Below are 25,344 nucleotides of genomic sequence, written 5' to 3' on the forward strand. Positions count from 1 at the left end.
ACCGCCGCCCCGCCCTTCCCGCCCCGCGCAACACATGGTGGGAGGGGAGCGGGAGAGGAAATGCGGGTTAAAAAGCAGCAAACCCAGCTTTAAAGCTCCGTCTTTCCTCTGGAGGAGAAAATTTAATGGAAAACGAGCGCAGGCGATAGCCTGCTGCTCTTCCTTCGCAGCTGTGGCGGTGGCGTGAGAAGACCGGCGCAGTCTCCTAAGGGGCAGTTTGTACGTGTATACGTGTACATGAGGGACAATTCATGCAAACGGGGAACACTGATCGTGGTGGGCAGGTGGTAGGTATCGTGTCAGTGAAGTTCACACGCGGGAAGGGACTCCTTCGTGGAAGTCTACTGGTTAGTTATTCCCGGCGCCAAGTCACAAGAATCCCAGTTCTCTTATTTCGCCTCCCCCCCCTTCATTTTTTAATTCTTTCTTAGCAAAGTCAAAAGAGACAGGGCTCCCTGAAGTGAAAGGTTCGCACAGCCGGGCCTGGCAGGTGCACCTCTGAGTTGCCCTTTCTCCTCACCTTCCAGATCTGTCCAGCTATAGTGAGTCTTAACCCTGAGTGTTCTGGGCACTATTTGCTTCTAGAGGACTTTCTCATCTGTTCAAAAGCTTTGATAGAGTGTATTTCATTTTTTACGTGGTTAAACTCTACTGTAAAGACTGCCACAGTGAAAAGCCCACGTGCTAGCGTTGCACTTAGCATCTTTTTGCAAAGCACAGTTTGGGACCAGATTTGTGTCCCTTTCACAGAGGCAGAATGCCATGTAATTTAAAAAGCTGTAGCTTGTGGCCTTTGGATTATTCAAGCATTTCTACATCCATTTCTGCATCCCTACGTCACCCGCAGCATTCAGAACGGGGGCTATAACAAACACAGTAAATATTGATAACATGGCTATAGAAGCCCACCTGTGCCTACTTCACATTTTTATTTCTCTACAGAAAAATATCCAATAAATGTTGTGCCATGAGCTGCTGATCTAGAATGTTTTGCAGACAGCAGGTATTTTCAATACTTACATTTGAAAGGTTATTTATCTCCAGACCAGTTTGGAATGAAATTGTTTCTCATTATTTTCAGCTGGTGTGTTATTTTGTGGCATTTCACCTAGAAAGCTCCCTTAGCATTTTATTATAGTATAAAGCATGATGCAACTAATGTAAGCCATGTGGTACAATGTTATCTGCCTTGAGGAGGGCAGGCGGTTAACACAGATATTCAAAAACCCTTGTTAAAAGAAATCTTCATAGCGAGAAATAATCTTACTGGTCTGGATGGGCTGTATCAGTCTCACCTCCTTTACTTGAAACATGAGGTGAAGTGCTGTCTTTCTCAAAATTGTGCCTAAAATCAATCTGATTTTAAGAGCAGCTTTAATATATACTTCCTTTCTTTTATTGGACGTACTGTTACAGCCCATAAAAATTTGGGGTCAAGAACTCACTTCCTTAAAATATGCCAAATGGGATTAATCTTGAACTTCCAAGAAGTAAATATTAGGTGGAAACTGATGTTTATTTATTTCGTATGGAGGGCATCGGAATTCTCACTGGTAGCTTGTTGTTCACATAATTTAAATCACTGTGGGATTTTTATTGCCTGTCACTCATTGTGGGTTTGTTACAGTAAATGCTAAATGACAAATGTTAATATAGCTTTTAAACAAAAAGGAAAACCAATTTAGAAAGAGACTCAACCTCCAAATGATTCCCTGTCCCATTTTTTTCTGTGTGCCCCAGTAAGTCCTTTCTTCTCCAAAATGAGCACTGGGAGTACAAACACATCTTGCCACATGAAGTCAGTATTGCCAAATGTGTTTGACTCAAGGGCGTGAGGCTTTGGGAAGCAGTGGCTGGCTATGCCTTCCTGCCAGTTTCCTGCTCTGCTGCTTTCTTAACTTGAGAGGCTGGTTTTACAGGCCAGCAGGCTGCAGCTGGGGCAAAGTACATGCCACAGCTCAGAAAAGTTGCTGGTGCTGCTTTGGAGCACATTGACTCCAGTGCCTGTGCGCTCAGCAGGCAGGAAGTCCCAGGAGACCAACTCATCCCTGCATCTCCCTGTCTCCCTCCAGATGCAGAGCCCAGCTCCTGAGCACCCTGGCACCAGATGGTGACGGCTTGGTGTCACAATGTGCAGGAACAGCAGCAGAGATGTACATGTGCCCTGAGTGAAGGCTCTGGTACTGGACACAAGCAGATAACAACCGTGGTGTGGTGGAACTAAGGCAAAAGTCAGCTGGTCAGCTGGTAAGAAACATGGCTTATTCATATGGCTTTCTTGAAGGATGAGGTGAGCGATACCAGCAGGACAGTACTGTATTTGTAAATGTGCTTGTCAGCTTGTTTAGAGTGTATTTGAACACCAACATTTTTACAGTGCATAAAGAACTTCCCCAAGGAAATGAAGATCTGGCCTTCAATATTTAGAAGTATAACTGTGTTTGGTAATCAAGGGTTAATTCAGCTTCTGCCTTCCTTGAATGTGCATTTTTTCACTGGGGAGGCCAAGTATTTAGGACCCTCCCATACTGGAAGCAAAATTGTGCTCAGCATGCCTAAACATGCTTGTTGCTTGCAGGATTTTGACTTTATTTCCTTGAACAGTAGCAGCAGAGACATTTTGTCTGGGAACCATGTTAGTAGAACAGGAATACAACCACTCCCATCCGTTTCACAAAGGCAGAAAGAAAATTATGGTCACTGACTTGTTTTATTCTCTAGCTCAGAGCTTCATTCACAAAATACAACTGTCTCTCATTAGCCCTGCAAAGTACATCTACTGGCTGCAGACAAGTATGTTTCAGAAAGGTTCTCTGATATGCCAAATTTGTGGGAGAGAGGGCAGCTCTCTCCTGTTGTGGCAGCACATAATACAACAATGTAATACCACATGACTAATCAGTTCTCAGAAAAATAATTCCTCTTCACCCTGTTAGTAAAACCACTGGGACTTGCTTCTCCATTGTCACAAGCTTTGTGGAGGCATTTGCACCTGTGAAAACCAATGAAAAAAAGTAGTTATTATGTGGGCTGGGGTAGATTTGGTAATGTCTCTGTGCAGCTTGCACAGAAGTAAATGATGGTGCAGGACTGGAAAATCAAGGTTTGTTTATTGAAAGCAGTCCTTCCACTCCCAGGGTCAGGCCTGTGGTTTGGAAGATGATACAGACGAAGTCTCAGATGAAAAACAGGTTGTGCTTGTACTTTTGAAATCTTCATTATAATGTGTGCTTGTACTTTTGAAATCTTCATTATAATGTGTTCTTGTGAGGATCGACATTCCGTAGGAAGTCCTCTGTTTTATACAGTTAATCTGACACTTGGCAAATCATAGAAGAAATTACATATGAAAATTAGTTTGGTTCCTTGTTGTTCTATTTACTTTGGAGGTCACTTCTCCTTTCCTCTTTATAAGCAAACCCACCAGGGCAGAGCTTTGATCTATAGGCAGTCACAAACCTCATTAAAACTGACAGGCACTCTGGCCATGCTTTGTTCAGGAAGGAGCAATTAAGTTCTTTCAGGGCATAAGATAGCTAAAACCTAGAAACCGCTGCCCACGGTACAGGGCTACATAGGCAACTGCTAAGATGAGCTGACTCGTATGAGCAAGCACCAATTTGGAGAAAGTCAGAGAGACTTTTCTAGGGACTGCTTGCGAACGCAGCAGCTAGAGCACAGATTGGTTGCAGCTGTGTTTGCCTGTGTGCATGTCTGAGACCGGAAACACCACGCAAGAGCCAGCAGACAGTGGGAGAAGCAGTGGTGTATGGCCCTGAGAAAAAGCCAAGGGACAGCTTCTGGGCAAGCATCCTGGCTAGAGCAGCAAACTTGGACTGCCGCACAGTACTCCCTCCCATTTGCTTCCTCTGCGTGCAAGGAAATGGGACGTGGCTGTACATTCTTTGTAAATAAATAAGATTTTGCTAAGGAGCTAACTGAAATCGTCATCGATCCCCTCCACCCCCCTCTGCAGGAAAATTTGGTAAAGTGCTGAATATTAGTTAGCTGTGTGGTCAAAGTTCCATAAGTAAAACTAGAGAACTTCTTATTACTGCTAAAATAGTCACCAGAGACCCTGCAGATATCAAGGCAGTCTCTGAAATTCAGACCTCAAAACAGTAGTTGATAATTTCAATCGCTGATGATCCTTCATGGATTTTAATGCCTGGTATTTCTACAACACATATTAAAAGTAGCTTTTATGGAACAATAACAAGAAATTGCTTTCTCTGATCCCTCATTTGGAATGTTTAATGAAGTCCAGATGTATCTGTTGAAAAGAAAGGTAGTCAGATGTGATATAGCTATGAAATGTTTATATATTAGTAAGGTATTTGATACACAGAGCTGTTTTGAATAGTTTCTTTATTTGTGTTATTTTACAGTGTCTTCTTATTGTGCTGCTATTGGCATCAAAGCTCTTGCAGATTTATGTTCATTTTTAGGTACCCACAGCAACTACATTGTCTACCTCAAATTGAGGGTATGCTCCCCCCAGCACAGCTGAATAAAGCAGCGTCCTTCCAGAAGTCTCTGTCCTGACACTGGAGTGTACTGTCTGTGTGCTCTGATACCTCTGTAACAGGACATGAAGCCTTAGCCTCCTTCAGTGGGAAGTAAAAGGCAGGTTCACAGCCAAGAATAAGACTGTAAAATTCCCTCAACTCACCTCCTTTCCTTGGAGTTTCACCCTAGGAGACACTTGAAATCTGACAGGTCTTCGGTAGCATGGCTTCAGAGGTGCCTTACTGATGGGGAATACAAACTTGGGAGAAAGAGAAGGCAGCTTTTAATTCCAGCTACATTTATCAATCAGTTCTTCTCCAGCACAGCAGAGCAGGTACCTGGGGCCTGGAATGAGCAGCTGGTGTGGGCAAAGGGCAAGGCTGTGTTACTTTTGGCAGTAGCGCTGGCAATAGCTGGCTGGAAGCATTTGGGAAATTATGGCCTGTGGGTACACTTCTGGTTTATGTGTATGCAGGCTGCCACCAAAACAGGCCCACTTTGTGGCTCATCCTGGTGTTTGTTTGGCCGTGGGATCAGCTGGCTGCCAAAATTGATCCTCCTGAAAACTTTTTTTTTTTTTTGGTAAACTGGATTAGCTTTCAGCTCTGTTGGCAAGTGTATCTGGCCTAACATGTGGCTGCACAAATGTTGGAGCCAGCAGAGAGGAGGCATCAGGAAAGCATGACTAAGGGAAGGGGAAAGGATGGAATGATCACTTTTGCCAGTAGCACAGTCTCATCTTGGCTTAACCTGGCAAGAATCTGCCTGTCAGGGTAGAATTACCTGTTACAGCTTGAGTCACGTTAATGGCTTGCTTCCATGGAAAGGGAAAAATCTTGTTCCTCTTTTCCCTACTCCTCTGATGTTAGACCTGATGATTGTCTAATCTTGCACTGAACTGGTTTAACTCGTTGAATCAGCAGAAAACTCACCTTGGGAAAGAAAAGGGAATAGTGTTCTGCTTGGCTTAGTGGGTAGAATCAGCTCAGTGGAGCATCTGTGGAGCCTGGCAAAGCTGGTCCAGGCAAGGAGAGCAGGAGCTGTCAGCTCTAAAGTTGCTGACTGAACCACAGCACAGAGCTTCAATCTCAGAAATATCCTGTTACAACACTTACTAGAAGAGCTGTGATCTGGGTTCTCTGTAATTTAAAGATGACAATAGGCAATATCACTTTGTCTTACAACAAACATGGTGTTTGTCTTGAAAAGCTGGAAGTTGACACTATTTTATAATTCATTCCAAATTCCTGCCCCTGTATTTTCAACGCTCCCATGGCTAAGTGACATTTATCCTAACACTTCCCTTCAAGCTGGGCCTCTCCTTTGAGCTTAGCTTTCGCTTGGGTTTGTTTCTGTATTAGATAGGGAAATACTGCCACAGATATACTAATGCTCTTTTCCATCAGCCAGAACTTTTCTCTGAAGTTTCAACAAATGGCCTTTGATGCTGCTGTGGGAAGACACTGTGCTCTCAAATGCAGGAATGCAAGCTTATAAACAAGCTGCTATTGAAACTGCTGCTATTGAAGCAACAAAGAGTTCAGAGGAGGACACTTAAGTATGGTGCTGGCTAGACAGTGTTTCTGTGCACCAAGCACAGAAATCCTGTGCTGTGTTTGCCCAGAAGTTTAAGCTTTCATCTTTGACAGAAGAAATCCCAGACCATTTTATAGGTGCACCTAATGAAGAGGAGATATCCCAGGTGGGCTGGTGTCTGCTCTTACATTCATACAGCTCCTTCTTCATTTACCAGGAGACAGAGTAGGACCAGCCCAAAGAATTATGGAGAATAAAATGTACTTTAAAAAAAATCAGGAAAAAAGTTATATATGAAATATATGAACTTAATAATGAGTGAGAAATCTAAAATGCCATGTTGTTGTTAGTCTTTAACCTTATGATTAATCCTTAACCATAAAATTACAGAGAAGATTAGTAAAACTCAGGAATTCTTGATATAAAAGTGGCTGTTAGGAAGGTGTAGACAAGGGATTACTCGGCAAACATAAGTGTGCAAGCATTGGGATGCAAACTTGAATGCAATTTGGGTGGCTGAGGAATGGATTGAGCTATCACTTTTCAGAAACTATCTGGAATTACTTGTTTTTAATAAACGGCAAATAAGATGCTGGACAGTTAAGAAGGCATAAGGAGGACACTGAAATGTGCCTGAAGGTCTTGATTGCTTTTGTGTAGCAACTCTACGTCCTGGGGCCGTTCTCCAGTAGATAGTGGGTGAAATGCCCAAGTGTGTGAGCCCTCTGAAGGAGATTTTCAAAAATGCTTGTCCTTGGTCAAACTGTTCCCAGTGAGTCCAGCTGAGCAGGCAGGCCAGCTTGGGTGGAGGCAGCAAGGAGGGAAGTGAGGAGGAGATCTTCTGGCTGCAGTAAACTGGGGAAGCATAGCCTCGGCATGTTATTGAATGGCTTTTAAGATATGGATTCCTAAATAATCAGAAGAAAGATGTCAGATGCACAAGGAAGCTTTATTTGATAGAAGTACAGTCTGGCCTGTGATGTCACTTGTGCGGGTAGTCATTGAGGGGAATGCTCTCCCCTGTGCTGATGAGTGATGTGACTGCAGTGGGTGCAGAGTAGGGGAGTGAAGGGATGCAGCAGGCAAAGTACATGCATTTTGGAACAGTTTTGATGTAGACTTTGTCACAAAGTCCAACTTGAAAGTAAGTTCAGTTTGGCTTTGATGTGAGACCTGTTATATTGACTGAGAACTAACGGAAGGACTGCAAAAAAGATACAAATCAAAAAGGTTCTCTGCAGTTTCAGTACTTTCAGACACAGTTTTGTAGTCCTGTAACTAGAAGGTCCTCCCCAGGTGGAGGTGGGATCCCTCCTGCTCCCTCTCCCTGGGGCTGGTCAGAAGACCTGCAGAGGTTTGACAGGCCACATTACTCTCCAACAGATTCACCGGCAGGAAATGGTACAACCAGTGCGTTAAAGCAAAAAGAAATGAGTCTCCGTCCTATTACGAAGCACATAAGGAAATCTGTCTGAAGTAATTGTTATTTTAATAAGTGCTTTCAGGAGGTGGAAGATGCTCAGCGGGATTGCCACCCAGCAGCGCCCTTCCTTAGGCTGTGCAACGTGTGCCTGTGAGAAGCATCCTGAAGTCTAATTAGAGAGTTAATAAACATCTGACACCCGTATATATCTCGGCGGAGGAACAGGCTGCAGCCTCGGCAAGCGGCATCTCCCCGCCAGCCCCCTCTCCTGGCAGCCCCGGGGGCTTTCCGCGCCGGCTCGCGGGCAAGCCAAGGGGGAAGAGCGCAGCGAGCTCCTGCCCCGGGTGATGGCGGCCTTGGGCCAAGGTGGGTGAACGGCGGGCAGCAGTCCGACCGATCGCTCCGGGCCGAGAGGCCGGGCGGCGGAGGGCGGCCCGGAAGAGGGGAGCGGCGCCGGGCGGGGCGGGGGCCGAGGCGGCCGCTGCCCCACCTGTCCGCGACCCCGGCCGGCATGGTGAGTAGTGGGGCCCGGGAAGCAGGACGGGCGGGCGGCGGCCGGGGGCGCGCAGGCCGCGGCTTTGTGAGAGCGGCGGCAGCGCCCGGCCCGGGCCGCGCCGCGATCGGCGGCCGTTCCGCTCGCAGCGCCCCCCCGACCCCGCTGTGTTTTCGGACCCCCAGGGCCGCCCCCTCGGCTGCCGGCGGCCGGCGGAGCGCTGGGAGCCCCAGGGAGGGCAGGGCCGGCGGCCGCTGGAGCGCCATGGCTAAGGGGGATTCCCCGATGGGATCGGAGGGGGTGTAACCAGAAGCAGCGAGGGAACCTCTGCCTGGTCAGAGGCACGGGGAGGTAAGCGCGGGCAGCCCCCGCGCTCGGCACGTTGTCAAGCCCTGTGGGTGAAGCGGTGTTCGTGGGACTGTAGCTGCACTCCTGTTTCTCCAGGCCTTTCTCGCTCTCTTGAAACTGCATTGAACCGAAATTGCTTATTTCTCCAGGCCTCTCTAGCTTTCTAGAGGCTGCACGCATTGGATCTGCCTGGTGCTCCTGGAAAAATTTTTGGCCGTGAAATAACACTTAACATGCCATTGCAGGAAACTTGTAATTCAGGACTTGTCTTTCTGTTTTGTTTGAAGCTTGGTGAAATTTTGGTTTTGCTTTCAGTATGCTGCTGGCTGATAAACCCGACTTCTGTGCTGAGAAGCATACTAAATTAATTTCTCTTTGGAGCGTGGGAAAAAGCTACTGTGGTTGGTTTTGCATTTATGGTTTGATGTGTTTTGCCATTCTTTTTCCTAATGATAAAACTGTGCAAATTGCTTTTTCTGATGGATGACATCTGTTGGGTTTGTACCCAGAGATGCTTTTGGTTTATGTGCTACAAGTGGGAAATTCCAGGGCCATCCAAACCTGGATCAGAAGTTACACAGAGAAGTTCCCAATGGAGAAGTTGAAATGTTGCTGTAGTTCTTCACACAAATACCAGGTTGCTAAGGGATGTGTCAATCCACAGACAATTTATTCTCTGAAATGTATGTCCTAAAGAAGATGGAAGTTCATCTGACCCAACCAGTCGTACAAGTCTTCACTACTTTGGGTTTGGTGTTTTTGGTGTTGTTGGGGGTGGGGGGGAAGCTCATAAACTTACCTTTTTTTTTTTTTAATCCAGCGTTTTTAATAATGTTGTATAAAGGTGTTGAAATTCGGTTATATTTATAAAGCATAATTATTTAATTGGATAAGTGGAGTTGGAGTGCAACAGGACAGTTTTATTTGGATCATGAAGCCTTTCTGTGTATGTTTTTTGTATTTTTTAGTAGTGCGAAAGTCTTCAGTGTTTGTCCTGCACTTTTGATGGGATCTGTTGTAGTAAGCATTTTCTGCAGTGGTTTGCAGTCCTTGCTGTCAGGCATTCAAAGCTGCTTTTCCAGCTCCCTAACTGGGATGTAAAATCCTCCCTGGTAAAGGAGATGAACCAGAGCAAATACTTTCTGCACTGTGAATTTCCATTTACTAAAAGATGGAGAAGTGTCATTTTGGTTTTGTAGTTATTATCCTCTTAACACATGAGCAAAACTGATCTTTGTGCTGCTAAAGCTGTGGCTAAAAGCTGTGACTACAAGTTGGAAAGAGAGGGGTATTCATGAAGAGGAAGACTTGAGTATATGGACAAAATCATCATCTTCCTGTGATCCCATTATTTTTAGCAGTCGGAAGAAGATGGAATAGAAATGTTGCTTGTTTGAGCATCAAGAGGTGCTTCAAAACCAGATTCTTCTTGCAGAAAATGAGGTTTCTGAGTGGGACCTGTGGGCTTACAGGAAACAACCTTAAGTGGTAAATGGAGTCATTAGACCTTTTATCTGGGGCTTTGTCCCTCCTCCTGGTGGTGGCTTCTTCTGCCTGATGACCTTAGTCCTGAGTAGGAAAGCTGGCAACTTTTTCAAAGTCTCCTTTTTCTAACAAGCACAGAGAATACCCCTGTGGAGGGCCAGGCACAAGCATGTAAGCATGTTTGTCTCAAACATTCTGCCTGTTGTGCTGTGACAGGAAAGTCACAGCAGTTTGAAGGGAGGGTGCCACGGAGGCAGGGCAGCGCTGCTCTGAGCCGACTTCCCTTTCGTTCCCAGACTTGCAAGTCAGCCTGGAGACTTGGGCTCAGTGTGCCTGTGGCAAGAGAAGGGTCAAGTCCCGGGCATCTCACTAAAGGGGGCTCCTGGACCACCACAGACCCCCAACCTCTCAGTTCCTCATTTCCTTACTCATTTCCTGGAGGGCTTGAAAGGGCTCACTGTGCAAACAGTAGCACGTGGCGCGAAAAGTAAGGACACCTAAACTAGGGAAACTGTAAAAGGAAGTGGATCGGCCCTGAGCTTCTGTTGACCCCGGATCTGGACCATCTACAGTGGCAGGACCGACGTGGGATCTTTTCCCTTCACTTTCTCTCTTTTCCATACTCATTCTCTCCTTTCTTGTTTTGTCCTGGCAAGTGTGGCAATCGTATTCTACCTCTACTCCCTATGGAAGTTCACTGCGAGAATTGGGAGCTTGTTAGCTAACACTCCTACGCCTAAATAGTGGGCTAGTTCTTGGAATTAAGGTGGCTATATAACAAAGGATCAGAGTTCCCTGACTCTGGACTGGTGTCTTTGTTCAGACCTATGAGAATTTATAATGAAGATCGTGCCCGCTTCTGGGTCATGACAACCCCTCCTCCTCACTTGAAAAGCATAGGAGGTTTGCTTATGCCTCTCAAGAATGGCTTTTAATGTAAAGTCTCACTGGAACTATTGGGCCTTTTGTGAAAGAAAGTCAGGACTGACCTCGCCTTTCTTCTCTGTAGTGAACTGAACTTTCTTTGGATCAGTGGTATTGATTTTATTGCTCTTCTTGTCCTGTGCAGCATGGATCTTCCTTTGCAGCTCTCCTCTTGGCTCCCACATTTTCTATTTTATATTTCTTTGAGGGGACAGAAACTTTAGTATTTACATCAAAACTTATTAAGAGCTCATACACATGCCTTGTAGTCACAGCAATATTTGATGCACTTTTTTGTGATACATCTTTCAATTTATAAAAGGAATTTTATTACGTATGTATGAATATGTGCTGTATAATATGGAAGGAATTTATGCAGGGGAAGCATCTTTCTAATTATAGCTCAAAACTAAATGTTTGAGAGCTTTGGCTAATACAAACTGTCACCTATTTTGGCATTTATTAGCTTTTTGTTTTCTAAGAGCGTGCTGTAAGCTACAAGGTGTCTGCGTCTGAAAACTTGTCTTTGGTTAGAGGCAAGGGAAGGGCATGCGCTGGGTCCCTTTACTGAGACTTTCCAGTTGGAAGGATTACATGATAAACCTTCCTGTAGGTCCTCTCCACAGAAAGAAATTGCTGAGGCATGGATGCTGGTGGTGGAGAGAATGGAATTGGAAATAGTGATTGCAGATGAGTAAAAATGGTTAACAGTTTTGTTTCATGATGGATTATCAAGGATTATTGGCAGCTGTTATTTGAAGTATTTTAACTTCATGCTGAATAGCTCAACAGTAACACATTCCCTTGGTTATTTAAAAATACTGCAGGAGCAAGAGAAAACTTAATTTTTAAAGTGAGTGGTGACTCTCCTTTGGCCTTGCAAGTAGAGCAAAGAAACACATCAGACATTCTGTATCAGCAGAAATACTGAAACTGAGCTTTTTCAGTCACTTTTAGTATTGTCTACAGTAGCAGTGCGTGGGGTTTGAAACTGGAAACTTTGGATGAGTTAAGCAAGTATGGAGTAATCAAATCTTAGCAGGGCATGTTGGCTGGGTATCTTTTGTGCAAATCTGGTTTCTCTGTATTGTATCAGTGAGGAAAGATGTAAGTCTTGAATTGTTATTATGAGTATGTGAATTATTTTCTTTCAGAGTCCTTGGTGGGATTGGCAAGCCTTTTTTTTCCAGTTTTTCTAGTTGAAAGTGCAAAAAAAAAATGTTCTGCTTGAACACTGCACCATTCTTGTGCCTGCCATCTGCTGGCCAGATACCACAGCTATGGGGGACTGGCTGCAAAAACCCAGCTGAGGCTCTGTCTTAAGGATACTGGAGAAAAAAACCAGATCCTTTTCTCACCAAGATGTTTCTCAGATGGAGATGGGTTTTTGCATAGCCTCCCTGAGGGAGACATAAGTTTTGTAAGTTCTGTTACCATCTTTCTTCTCTTTCCTAGGATATGATGGAACTCCTAGAGGAAGATCTCACCTGTCCCATTTGCTGTAGCCTGTTCGATGATCCTCGAGTCCTGCCCTGTTCCCACAATTTCTGCAGAAAGTGTCTGGAAGGAATTCTTGAGGGAAATGTGCGGAATGTGCTTTGGAGGCCGTCTCCTTTCAAGTGCCCCACATGCAGGAAGGAGACTCCTGTTGCTGGAGTCAACAGCTTGCAGGTCAACTATTCCCTGAAAGGTATCGTGGAGAAGTACAACAAAATCAAAGTAACTCCAAAAATGCCTGTGTGCAAAGTGCACAGCGGACAGCCCCTTAACATTTTTTGCCGGACAGACATGCAGCTGATCTGTGGTGTTTGTGCCACCCGTGGTGACCACACAAAGCACGTTTTCTGTTCCATTGAAGAAGCTTACTCCCAGGAGAAGCGGGCTTTTGAAACCCTGTTTCAGGGCTTTGAAACTTGGCGTTGTGGAGATGCCCTCTCACGGTTGGATACCTTGGAAACCAGTAAGAGGAAAGCTCTGCAGATGCTGACCAAAGATTCTGACAAAGTGAAAGAGTTCTTTGAGAAGCTGCAGCACACGCTGGAGCAGAAGAGAAATGAGATTCTTTCCGACTTTGAGACCATGAAGCTTGCAGTGATGCAGGCCTATGATCCAGAGATCAATAAACTGAACACAATTCTGCAAGAGCAGCGGATGGCTTTTAACATTGCAGAGGCCTTCAAAGATGTGTCTGAACCCATTATATTTCTGCAACAGATGCAGGAGTTCAGGGAAAAAATCAAGGTGCTCAAAGAAACCCCTTTACCTTGTTCCACTGTGGACATCAGCCCCACAATGAAGAGCTTCGACACCAGCCAGTGGAATGGAATAAAACTAGTTGATGTGGACAAACTTTCTTTGCCTCAGGAAAACAATACTGGCAAATTCAAGATTTCCTCAGTCTTTTCGCGCAGATTTATACTGAACTGTCTTATTTTCTTTACAATTATCTTGTCCTATTTGGCAGATAACGTGGAGATAGCAGATCATGCAGTCTTTTACTGGGAACAGATGACAGATGGAGCTTCACTTTTAAGAGAAAAGTGTAAAAACTATACGTTGGTTGTACTGGATAATGTTGCAGAGTTTGTGTGCAAATATAAACTGTTGTGAAATCCCTGCTGAAATATAAGAACTAAGAGAGATCTGGGGAAGAAAATATAGAACTTCTTAAAATAATTGGTCCTTTAAGACTTCTCGTGAAAACATTCAAAGATTCAAAATGTTGCCAAAACATTCATACTGTTCACATAGTTTGAGCACTGATAAACCAGAAGATGAAACGGGGCTTTGAAAAACACTTAACTTCTGGATTCTTCTTTCAGTCGTGATTATGGGAATATTATTCACTGTAAATCATTTTTCTTACCAAAATACAGGGCTGAACTGTGTACTTAGTTCAATGTTAATGTAATTGTAGAATAAGATAAAAGATCTTAGTTTAAAATATATTTTTTTCTAACTTGGAGGTCATTTGGTAAGAGGAAGAGCAGTTGTGGTTGAGGTCGGTGCTGTATTGACAGGCTTGCTGAGGGCTGCCCTTCCTCTGCAAAATGCAGCATGTGTCATTCACAGTCTAGAGCCACTTTGTGTCTGACAATGTATTTCACTTCTCACTGAAATAGCTGTTTGGTGGGGGTTTTTTGTATAACCAAATGTTGTAATTATCTTGTGCATTCAAATTATGCGTTCTATACAAAAATGTGTCTTCAGGGCAAGCGTAAGTTCTAGAGGTAACGAGAAATCACTTGAGGTTAAGAACAAGCTGCAAGATAGTATGTACTTCGCAGATAGTACGTACTTTGCAGTTTACTTTTCCAGCATGGAATTGTTGGGGTAACTGAGCTGTTTTCTGAGATCCATGTTTCTCTGAAGCCCCACTTTCTTAAAAAGTGGCCTTAATGTAAACAGTTTAGTGCAGTGAAAGGCACACAGGGGTCTGCCTCAGGAAGGCAGCTTGAGCTTTAGCCCTGCAGAGGTGGCAGGTAGAGCAGTTTCTCTCCTGTCTCTCTCTTTCTCCCCTGATCGTAATTCCAAAAGCCAGGAAAAATGATTGGATGATTCCTTGAACAAGTTGTGTCATGTAACAAGTGTATGGATATCGCTGATCTTTGAAGTGCTTTAGCATTGGAACTTAGATAGGTTCTTCTGCTGTTACTGTATTTTTGTGTATCTTGTTTCAGGAGTTAATTGAATTTTCTGGGTGTATTGACTTGGCCTTAGGATGACAGTGATTTAAAGTGAACCTTAAGCTTGAGTTCTCTGAAGTGCCCTTCTTTAGGAGCATACAATACTGAAATGTCTTGCTTGAAGCACATCTAACCTCTTTTTGCAGTGGTCTTATGAACAGCAGTGTATGGAATGAACTATTGAGTTGACATTTACAGAAAACAAACCCAACGTGTGCCATATTTTGGGAATAGTCATTTGCCTCTCTGAAGGTTTAATAAGTTGTGACGGTCTATTCACTGTATTCCAGTAGTCCTTTCAAGCTGTTCATTTCAAAAATAAAACATTAAATTCCAGGAATCAAAGTTTCCAAGCAACCAAACCCAGCAAACAGAACTATTGTACATGATATTTACGTCTTTGTTGCCTGGGAATCCTGTTGCTGCTCCACACCTCACTCTAAACACTTGCAAAACCCACTCACTGGTTCTTGCAGCTGCAGTTGCCTTGCAGTTTAGGAAAGATCAAGTCACAAACATGTAGATCAGAGAGTTGTGATTCCTGAGTGGCTGAGGCAGCGATGAGTAATCAAGAGGTGGTCGTTCTGAGTGTGGGAGGTGTGAGATATGTAACCCGCGCTTCTACCTTGCAGCAGTTCCCTGAGTCCAGGCTGGCACGGATGTTGAACCATGATGACGGGGAATTCAAACTGGTGAATGGGGAATTTTTTGTGGACAGAGATGGAGCTTTGTTTAGTTACATCATGGACTTCTTGAGGACTCTACAAGTCTCCTTACCGACTGATTTCTCAGACTATCAGAGGCTGCGGAGAGAAGCAGAATTCTATGGACTCCACCCCCTGGCTGACCTCTTGAGCCAGGAACACTTGCTAAAGCCGAGGCTGGAGATCTTGGAAGTGCGTTTTTCTCTCCAAGAAATGCAGGCCTTTTTCCGGATCTTTGGTTCCTGCAGTACCACCGTGGAGGCACTAGCTGAGCAGATCACTGTGTTTACAGGGCAGCAGTCAGGACAGAGCTGGAGCAGCCCTTTTCCTTCTCAGAAAACACTCGTTCCACTCCCTTTGGAAAGGCCTTCTCATCACGACATGGTTTTTCAGTGTGGTACTGAGTTCTCTGCTGGGGACCAGTTTGTGGCGAGGTACTCTCCTAGTGTGACTTCTCGTTATGGCGATGTCTTTGTGACTTCTGGTTCGGGTAGCGCACCCTATGTGCTAGCAAAGCTCGTTTTAAAGAAACAGAGAGAAAAGAATTATGTTTCCTTGTTTCTCCTAGTTTGATGTTATCTTTTTCTAGTTTTGAAACACCCGGTTTAATTTCTGTTACACTGATTTGCCTGTTCTTCAGCTTTCTAAAATATTGCTGATGTTTGTTTATGAGTTCTCTTGGGTCTTTCTGTCTGCCCTTTCCTCCTCACTTGCTTTAAAATTTCACAGCATCAATTACCTTTAAGAGGACATGAAGAACGGAGTAAAATGAAGCAAAGGAGACAAAGTAAAGGAGCGCAGTACTGGGGGGAAGCCTAAAATCTCCACTAGCTCATGGTCCAAAAGGCTTTCATATGGAAAAGAGGAAAAAGAGAATGTCTAAACAGGGTTAAAAACATCAGTGAAACCAAGATAGCATTTCAGGGACTGGAGAGCTTTTGTAGAGCCTTTTACTGGGGGAAGGGAGAAGGGGTAGATTATTAACTATATGCTACATAGTGGGTTTTCTTTGAATTCAGAGCCAGGTTCTGTTTTTATTAAGATTACTGTATATCAGTAACTTTTGTGATAGCAGTATCATATTCTAATGACAACTTACGTTTTTAAACAAGCTTTTGCTGGATGTCTCTACTGTATGGAGGCATGTTCTTGCTATATATGAAAATGTAACCTAATTTGTCCTCTGTGGCTGTTAGAACATCTGGAATTTTATGGAAATTTCATTGAAATAGTTCCAAAAGGGTTATTCTATCTGGCTATATGAACCAACACAGCAGTTTTTTGATTATTTTTAAAAGAAAATAAACTTTTCCTTTCTTCCAGCTTTCTTTGGCTAAGCAAGTAGAAGAAAAACTACTCTGCATTCATGAAGCAGCATATATTTGTGTGCCAAACCTTAACTTTGTAATGTATTACTAATTTTAGTGGACTAACAATTGTTTGAGTAGGTTATGGCAACTTAAATAGTGAGGAAAATATTTCTGTTTGTTTCTTTTATTTCTTCAGACTTGGTAAAAATTTTCCTCTGCAGATCAATAGAAAAGCTTATCTTGAGTGATGAAACAAGTCAAGTTTGATTATGTTGATTGCTGAATTTCTGTCTTAATCTTTGTGGTGACATGGATTCTCTTGCCTTTTTTTGTGCTTTCCACAAATATTTGGTGTACTTCCCTGTGACCTGTGAAACAGTTTCACCCCTGTCAGCTTATATATTTTGTAATAGTATCTTTACCTGGCTTCTCTTCCTCAAAATGTCTGGGTAGATTCTTACACTGTACTTTATATCAAGTAGAATTTTATGCAATGTGAAAATGATTTTCATACTTGTTGCCACAAGACCTGCTGTACCAGGTAACTTTGCAATAAATGTCACTGTTTGTAGAGAGAGATCCCGTGTGCTGGAAAGTGATGCTCTTGGGGTGAACGGGGATTCACTGACCATCATTTACTCTTACCTGAAAAACAGTTGCAGCATTAAATAGAGCCTGCCACTCCCCTCTCCTCCATTAAGTGAAACCAGATGGAGGTTGTCACAGCTATTTTCTTAAGAAAGTAAGTTTTGGGAGAGGATAGGAAGGGTGTGTCAAAGAGAAGTGCTTCTTCCTTTACATGTAATTGGATGGACTGAGAATTACTGCTAATGAAGGAAGGAGTTCAGTTGTCCTTAAAGGAGTTAAAAAATATCCAGAACCTTGGTTGCTGTAAACACGTGGAGCTGTGCTGACCTGCACTGTCAAGAAGTGTTAATGTGTGTTGTAACTACCTTTTTTTGTTTTCTGATTTTAGGTATGTTTCCATAAAGCCTGATAATAGGAAGCTGATTAATGGTACTAATGTGCTAGGCCTGCTGTTTCACACTTTACTCAAAGATGGATTTCGTCTCATAAGTGCCAGGACAGTGGCCAGTGAAGAAAAGGTTGAATGCTACAGTTTTGAAAGGATGAAGAGGCCATCAGGCCTTACTGTCACGGTGAACCAAACCCCAGGGAGCTCTGGGGTAGCACAGGCAAGGAGAGGCCAAATGCAGAAGGGGAAATAAAGGCTTTTCCTTTCATCTTTTGAGGTGGAAGAGGGGTGTGTCAGCGCTAGCGGCATTTTTTTTGTTGGCTTGTTTGAAACTGCAACTATTGAGGGAAGTAACAAACAAGCAATTTTTTTTTTCAAGTACTCGGAAAAAAATTGCTTTCCTGCCTTTCACTGCTCCACCCTCTTCAACTCTAAATAAAAGAACCACAGATTAAATACTGGGTTTGTGGACCAGATTCCAGCATTTTCAAGGGTTGTTTTTGTTTTTCTCTGTGGCTAAGATTTACATAGGGACTCGAAAAGCATCAGCTATTTCTTCTTGAAAATAATTTTTATATTCTGTGCTAATCTGTAAGTAGATTTTAAAAACATTGTAATACATGAAGAAGTAACAGCTTGACACAACTGTCATCCCAACAGTTTGGAGAAGTGGCTGGAGGAGGAATTCAAACCTCAATGATTGATGATTGCTCCTCCTTCTCACTGAATCTCTTGCAATTAGCTGAGAGCAGAGTAACGGGAAGATCCGAGTTGTACTGCTGTGTGGCTTTGTGAAGCCATTGCCGGGCTCTGTGAAATAACACATTACTGTCTCTTGTAGAATACTCCTCTGTCCTCCTCCCACTCCGAAGGCATTAAGCGGTTCTTCAGTGCTGAGAATTAAATGATAAAGGTCTTTGTGAGCAAAGGGTCAGCTAGTTTCTAGAGCTTTAACTATAAAAAGGATGAGAATGCGATAACCAGTCCTTCAGATGGAAGAGTTAGTACAGTTTTAAATAAAATAGTACAAAGGATTTCTTAATGCTTGTTAAATGCAACACAGTTAGAAGGAAGGCTTGGCAGCAGTGGCTTTAAAAATGTTGAGAATCTTAGCCCTGTACAAAGATTTGTAAAGATGCCAAAATTAGCTCAGGTACTGGGAGAAGTAAGTTAACAAGGCTTTATAAATTAAGAATCTTTTACCTTCCCTTCAAGACAGGGAAAGAAGATAGTGGTAGCTTCAGGGATCAATTATTTGCATCTGGCTTTTGTTGTTGGTAAAACACCATCTTTCCAAAGCTATAAACAGCCCAGTAGAGCTTGTTTGGGCTATCTTGGCTGACCATAGAATCACAGAATATGCTGAGTTTGAAGGGACCCCTCAGGGTCATCAAGTCCAATTCCTGCCGCTGTGCAGGACACCCCAAGGATCCCACCATGTCCCTGACAGCATTGTCCAAATGCTTCTGCCTGCAGAACTCTGTCAGGCTTGGTGCTGTGACCACTGCCCTGGGGAGCCTGTTTCAGTGCCCATCCACTCTCTGGGTGAAGAACCTTTTCCTGATATTTAACCTAAACCTCCCCCGACTCAGCTTCATGCCGTTCCCTCAGGTCCTGTCACTGGTCACCACAGAGAAGAGATCAGGGCCTGCCCCTCCTCTTCCTCTCATGAAGTAGACTGCAATGAGGTGTCCCCTCAGGCTCCTCCAGGCTGAACAGACCAAGTTCCTCACATGACTTCCCCTCAAGGCGCTTCACCATCTTCACTGCCCTCTTTTGGACACTCTCTAATATCTTAATATCTTTCTTATATTGTGGTGCCCAGAACTGCACACAATATTCAAGGTGAGACTGATTAGGTCTGGCTTTTCATTAGCTTTAAAATGTGAATGCATTTAAAATGTGAATTTGCAACACTTAATAATGAGGGTGGGTGGTAGGACTTGCCCATATATTTCTTGCCCTGAGGAGTTTCAATTAAATGGATCTTCCCAGACTGGTAGCACCACTGCCAGATGTCTCTTTTCTTGGGCTATCACTGTAGGGCATTTTAGCTTGACAAGTTCAGAAGTTCAGTGGAAACAGTGAGGTCCTCTTTGCTTGTTTTAGAGCTTTCTGTGTTGAGATTATGGGACTACATCTCCTAAGATGCTTATGGGTTATATAATGTAATAAATTTTGAGGAATGTAAGAGTGAATGCTTTCACTTCAAATGGGATTTTTTTTTGTCAATAATGTCAATATGTTAATATTTGTCTTGAAGTAAGACGTTTCTTACAGTGAGAACCATCATTCACTGGAACAACCTCCCCACAGATGCAGTGGAGTCTCCAAATGCTGGAAATTTTGAAGAGGATGCTAAATGATTCCATCGGGGCTCCCTTCCCCATGAAAGGCTGGACCAGATGATCTTTTGAATTCCCTTCCAGCCTGGCCTGTTCTATGATTCTGTGGAGACCTTCTCTGAAGGTCTGTGTCAGAAAGCCTGTCGTGGTGGGCTTTGAAGTCAGCCTGCTGATGGCAGCATTCAGGTGACACAGCTGTGTGGGTGACTGTCCCCACAGGTTGCTTTGCTACAGAGATGACACTCCTTGTATGAAAACAATAATGTTGAGTATTGAGTGAGTCATTGACTGTGAATATTGTTGGTGGAGAAACTTGCCAATAATAATGAGAAACACAAGACAAAAAGTGATAACTTTTTCTGGAAAAAGTTAAAAAAATAGACTTGAGGCTGTATTTAGACACCGTGCCCTAAATGATCGATGATAGTAGCGATGTAAACTAAGTGAGACTAGTTTCTGAACCTCTCATAGTAACAGTTACACTATTTCATCTACCACAAGAATACTGACTTTATTTTCCTTGCTGTAGCAGCCACTAGGAAAATTGAGTTTTGGATTACTTTTTTTATAAATAAAGTGAAAGAAAATATGAAATATTTCCATTTTTAAAAAGCCCTGGAGTTTTAACCTATGGCATCACCCATGGTCCATGGCTTTGGCAAAATGAATATTTGGTACAACCATTTCAGTAACAACTTACGATGGGCTAATGCTGAACACTTTTTTGTTCCCCTCAGGGATTAATTTTTATTCAGCACAAACATCATTCTATGAATGCATTATTTCGGCTCTGGAAAAATATACCAGTGCAATTTCCTGTCATATAAAGGACTGTATGTGCTTTACCTCGACCTTGGGTAATGGCATACTGCGAGACTGCACGTCTTTTTGAAGTGAAACATGACTGTCAGCTAGCTTGGATTCCCAGAGTTCTCCTAGCATTTACTCTTACTTAGCAATGAACTGTGAATTGTCACCTTCTGTCACTTGTGTGCCTGCAGAGAACATGACTAGGCTCTTATACAACACTTCCATTTTGTTGTTGTTGTTTTTTTTAACTGAGAGTCGCTTAAATAAGTTTGAGAGCATGTGTGTATGTGTGTGAAGAACCTCATAGAAATGTGTTGTGACCTATACTAGTAGGATAACTATGACTTTAATTGAAGATGAATTGAATTAATTAATTTAACTGAAGCTGGTTCTTCAATGGAGTGCACCTTCCTGGATTTCTTTTTACAGAAAATGAAAGCAGTGATGGTAGAGCTACAGGTGTTGTGTAGCTTCAAGCTACAAATAAATAACAGTAATCATGGAGGAAGGGGTGAAATTATGTTCATTTGCAGACAAGTTAATATAGAAGTAGCATCGATTTACTAGGAGGATCAGCTGGCCTCCACCTTGCGTGATCATTTATGCTACTGCAAAGCATTGCTGAGCCAGGATGACAGTTTTTCTGTGCCCTCTTTGAAGTGGTATGCAGTGTAACCTGCTGGCACTAGGGCAGGAATTTAGTAGTGGCCAGTGTTGTTACTGCTCTTTCTGTTCTGAGGTCCCAAAAAGCAGGGATGCAGCAGAGAGCAGACCATGTGGTATGCACTCAGCAGAGCGGTTCACACTGGTACATTTGCAGAGAAGGGAACAGCTGTACAAGTAGAAGTGAGTTTGGCTGATGGGAACTACAAGTCTGAGCGATTCTAAAAGCCTCTTGGTCAAAACCAGATTATATGCTGAACGTATTGTGAAATACGTTTTTGTTCTTTGAGTATTGATTTCAATATGACAGTTCATGGGGGTTTTTGTTTCTTTGGGAAGTGCAGTCAGTGCATTCTTACAGGTTCTGCAGCCAGTGTTCATGTGAATGTATAATTGATTAAGAATAGATGTTTAAATAAAGCTATTAAAATTGATACTATAGACTGAGATACTATTTAGATTAAGACCGATCTCTTTGCTCTGGCCACAGCACTGGGAAATTTTCCCCTTAACTAAATAATTCCAAACCACTGACTTTCATGGAAATAGTAGAAGACTACTCCTTAAGATGCTGTATATGAGGAATAATGGCCACAGGGTGAAAGAATGATGCTGGAGTAATTGTACCACGCCCAGGGGTAGTTACTTCTGTTAACTTTGGAGAAACTTTTCTGCACACTGGGCTGTTCTTACTTTCTACCTGTTTTGGTTGTTTTCTAGCTTTCCAACACTCAACAGTAACTCCATTAATCTGAGCAGAGCAAGGCTGATGTGCTTTTATCTGTTTCTGAAGTGGATAAGTCTAAGGTATATTCCAATTCAGTACCAGAAAGCCACCAAAGTGGATCAGAAGCCCTGTCTGAGTCCACAACGAAACATTCATAACTTTGAATATTTTTTTTTTTTAAATTTGTTCTCAGATTGCTGGAAAGTGTTACTGAATAGTCACTGAGAAACAAGCTGGGAGTTATCCAAGAGGAGAAGGGAGGCTCATTGCTTCTTACTCCTTCTCTCTGATTTGTGCTGAACCATTGCCAGGCTTTAACTTTACAAGGTTTATTTTTATCGATTTTCAACAATAAACAGAGGGAGTATCTTCAGTAAAAGATTTACAGTGCATCATGAGGAAATAAAACTCCCTACCAAATATTATATTGATCTATTCCCAGATGCTACTGAAACAGCAAATAAAAGCTCAAATGAAGTCCAGTGATGGAGAACTTCCTCTCTTTAGTGACAGATGCATATGACTGTTATGTCTTCAGAAAACAATAAAAAGGAAGGGAATGACTCTGCTTCTTTGACCATATCTTCAACAGCCCAGTTAAATCTGTCAACTCAATGTAATCCACATAAATAACAAATTTGGGAACCAAAGGAACTGCTAGTGTGTCTGAAGATTCCCATTCTTTGAAGCTGCCTCTCCTGCTGCAGTCAGGCCATAATTAGTCACAGAAGGCCTTGTTGTGACTAGCAAATGGATGGACCAACAATGATTTGAATAGTCTGGTTCTGGCTGGAGATATGCCTGGAGCCCTGAATATTCTCAAATGGGTGGGTGAAATGTAAATCACTAGTCATCATATAAAATACAAATAAATCTGACTTCTATTAAAAAAAAAAAAAGGGAATGTCAGTTTTCTAGACCGTCATGTAGTTTCTGCTGAAATAACACCCTGAAGTGTGATCTGATGTGTAAATTTTTCCAAGAATCCTTCCTCCATTTCTACTCTGTTTTCATTCTAATGGAATGGTTCAATAATTGGTAGCTTCTTTCTGGTCAGAAGGATAATGAATGTAGCCCTAAAGGTTGGAAACAGTAATGTGTACAAGTCTGCTGAAGAAAATTAATTTAGGGCTTTGCTTTCTAAGCAAGTTACTGTTACAGCAGTCAGCTGAGTGCTTGCTGAAACTGTGAAGAATTAAACATTGCAACATTGTTCCATCCTGATTCTCCACTGGAAAAAAAAAAGGCAATAGATGGGAAACATCAAGTCTGGGGTTTTACTAGTACTTTGGAGTCAAGAACTGAGTTTTCTTTGAATTTCAAAGGCAGTTTGTAGCTTTCATTGAGGGCCTTCTGAAAAGACTGGTTTATGGTTTTTGGTTTTGTTCCCCAGTGATATCTAAACTGAGTAATAAAATAATTGCTGACATACCGGTTTATTTGCAATGTTGTATTCAACAATAAACAGAAGGCATGCTCATCCTTCTATCCTTTAATCTTCTTGTTTTTAATATGCCTTCAGCCCACTCCTCAGCCTGGTACTGGTGGAACAGAGGAAAAGGCTACGTGATGAGGGCAGGCAGAGATCCACAGAAGGTGGCCAACACTTCTTTCCTATTACAAAGAGGGTGTTAAGGAATAAAATTAGACTGGAAAGAGTCACAGCTTTTTTGGGACCAAAGAGACACAACTTATTGTATTGAAGGCAGGACAGTTAACAGAACTGTCAGAAATTTCAATTCCACTGGATAAGGAAAAGCAGATCTCATAGAGGTGAATGAACGGGTGGGTGATAGCTGCTATTTGAATGTGGAAATGGCACAGAATAATCTAGACAGGAGACTTAAATGTGCATGAGACTATAGGGACTTTTTATTTTTTCCAATGTGTTAGGTTAATGCATCTGCAGAACATCTTACATCAATCGTTTGCATACCTGAAGAAGAGAATTTTTCTCTAGGAGGTAATTTCTGCATATGTGCTGTGAAGTGAAACATTGCAGGATCCAGACATCAGATGGATTAATCATGTTGATACCCCACATCTGCAAACAGAAGCTAAGCTTTCAGAGGTCAAATAGACAAACCCTGAAGATCAGAATAACAGCACTGTTTTGGCAGCACTGGGGTGATAAGCCTGCTGGATATTTACTGGATATTTCCTGTTGGTGGACTTTGTTTCAATTCCAGTTGCAGTATGGTGAGCACTAACCCTATTAGTAAGTTCCTAATTTTCCATAAATTGGAAATGTATCTCCTGGAACAGACTGGTTTACATTGTTTTCCCCATTTGCAACTTGATCCTTAAACCATATAATATTCTTTTGCTACCTATGATCATTCAAAACATTATCTTCTGAAGATGACTCAGTAAACTGTGAATCTCTGGAACACATTAATAGCTTAAATGATTAACTATGGCCACATCAGGAATGTAAATAAAAAATTGTATTTGCATGGCCCTTAATTTAACTGAGATACTACTCCCATCTTGATTAGGCCAATGGTGCTTTCTGCTTTTATGGAGTTTTCTTTGACATTTGAAGTGTGATAGTGTAATCTAGAATTCCCTGGTGTCCATACGCAGTCCCCAAATCTCTCTGGATACATTTGGAAGAAGGATGGACAAAAGGCGATCCATTTGCAAGACTCACCTTTTAGAGATTCCCTGCAGAACTTGGCTGGAAAATGCTCTCACAGGCACAGGAACATTTGTGTGACTCCTCTGTTGGCTACAGTTTGTATTCATAAGCTGTGCTGTAGTAGTGTCTTGTGGATGGCTACTGAAAGTCAGACCCACAGAATCATAGACTGGTTTGGGTCAGAAGAGATCTTGGAGATCATCTAATTCCAGCCTCCCTGCCATGGGCAAGGACACCTTCCACCAGACCAGGTTGCTCAAGCCCCATCTAACCTGTCCTTGAACAGTTCCAGGGATGGGGCATCCACAGATTCTCTGGACAACCTGTCCCAGTGCCTCACTGTCCTCTGACTCATGACCCATGCTCTCACTGAGCTTCTGAGGTAGGCTCTGAGACTGAATAGAAAAGCTGATCATGTGAAGTCACAGAAGGCTAGTGGAACATCAGGTGGCTGTGGTTTGGATCATCTCTATTCTTTGGAGATGATCTTCTTGGTCTACCCTCAACACCAAGATAAAGCCATGGAGGATCTGTGAAGGATCTAATGCCAGTTCTTAGATCACGTATGAAGTGTTCAGGACAGGCATATGTGAGTTTTTGCTCTTCTGAAACAAGTGGTGACAAGCATACAGGTCTACTGGAGGCAAAGCCTTGCGCTGCTTTCCCAGAGGGCATGAAGGTCTGCATGGTTGGAAAACCTGTTCTCTGTGATACCTGTGCTTGGAAACTGGTGTTTACTTGTCTTGGGGATCTAAGAACTGTGT

At 42.8% G+C, this 25,344-nt stretch overlaps 2 protein-coding genes across 2 annotated transcripts; both read left to right on the forward strand.

The window, feature by feature from the left end:
* The first annotated feature begins 2,100 nt into the window (after nucleotides 1–2,100).
* On the forward strand, nucleotides 2,101–13,347 carry TRIM13 (tripartite motif containing 13). The gene is made up of 2 exons (XM_008929088.3): nucleotides 2,101–2,247; nucleotides 12,174–13,347. Exon 2 carries the CDS (start codon nucleotides 12,177–12,179, stop codon nucleotides 13,326–13,328), a length of 1,152 nt encoding a protein of 383 aa, XP_008927336.1. The 5' UTR covers nucleotides 2,101–2,247; nucleotides 12,174–12,176; the 3' UTR covers nucleotides 13,329–13,347.
* Nucleotides 13,348–14,410: 1,063 nt separating this feature from the next.
* On the forward strand, nucleotides 14,411–18,428 carry KCNRG (potassium channel regulator). The gene is made up of 2 exons (XM_008929087.3): nucleotides 14,411–15,542; nucleotides 17,395–18,428. The coding sequence occupies exons 1-2, from the start codon at nucleotides 14,965–14,967 to the stop codon at nucleotides 17,645–17,647; spliced, it is 831 nt and encodes a 276-aa protein (XP_008927335.1). The 5' UTR covers nucleotides 14,411–14,964; the 3' UTR covers nucleotides 17,648–18,428.
* Nucleotides 18,429–25,344: the final 6,916 nt, after the last annotated feature.

Source organism: Manacus vitellinus, unplaced genomic scaffold, assembly GCF_001715985.3.
Source record: "Manacus vitellinus isolate BGI_N305 unplaced genomic scaffold, ASM171598v3 scaffold_2_pilon, whole genome shotgun sequence".
Lineage (NCBI taxonomy): Eukaryota > Metazoa > Chordata > Aves > Passeriformes > Pipridae > Manacus > Manacus vitellinus.

Coding starts and splice junctions, on each gene's coding strand:
- KCNRG (XM_008929087.3), top strand. CDS start 14,965: ATGAGTAATCAAGAGGTGGTCGTTCTGAGTGTGGGAGGTGTGAGATAT. Junction 15,543..17,394: donor GGGGACCAGTTTGTGGCGAG/GTACTCTCCTAG, acceptor TTCTGATTTTAG/GTATGTTTCCATAAAGCCTG.
- TRIM13 (XM_008929088.3), top strand. CDS start 12,177: ATGATGGAACTCCTAGAGGAAGATCTCACCTGTCCCATTTGCTGTAGC.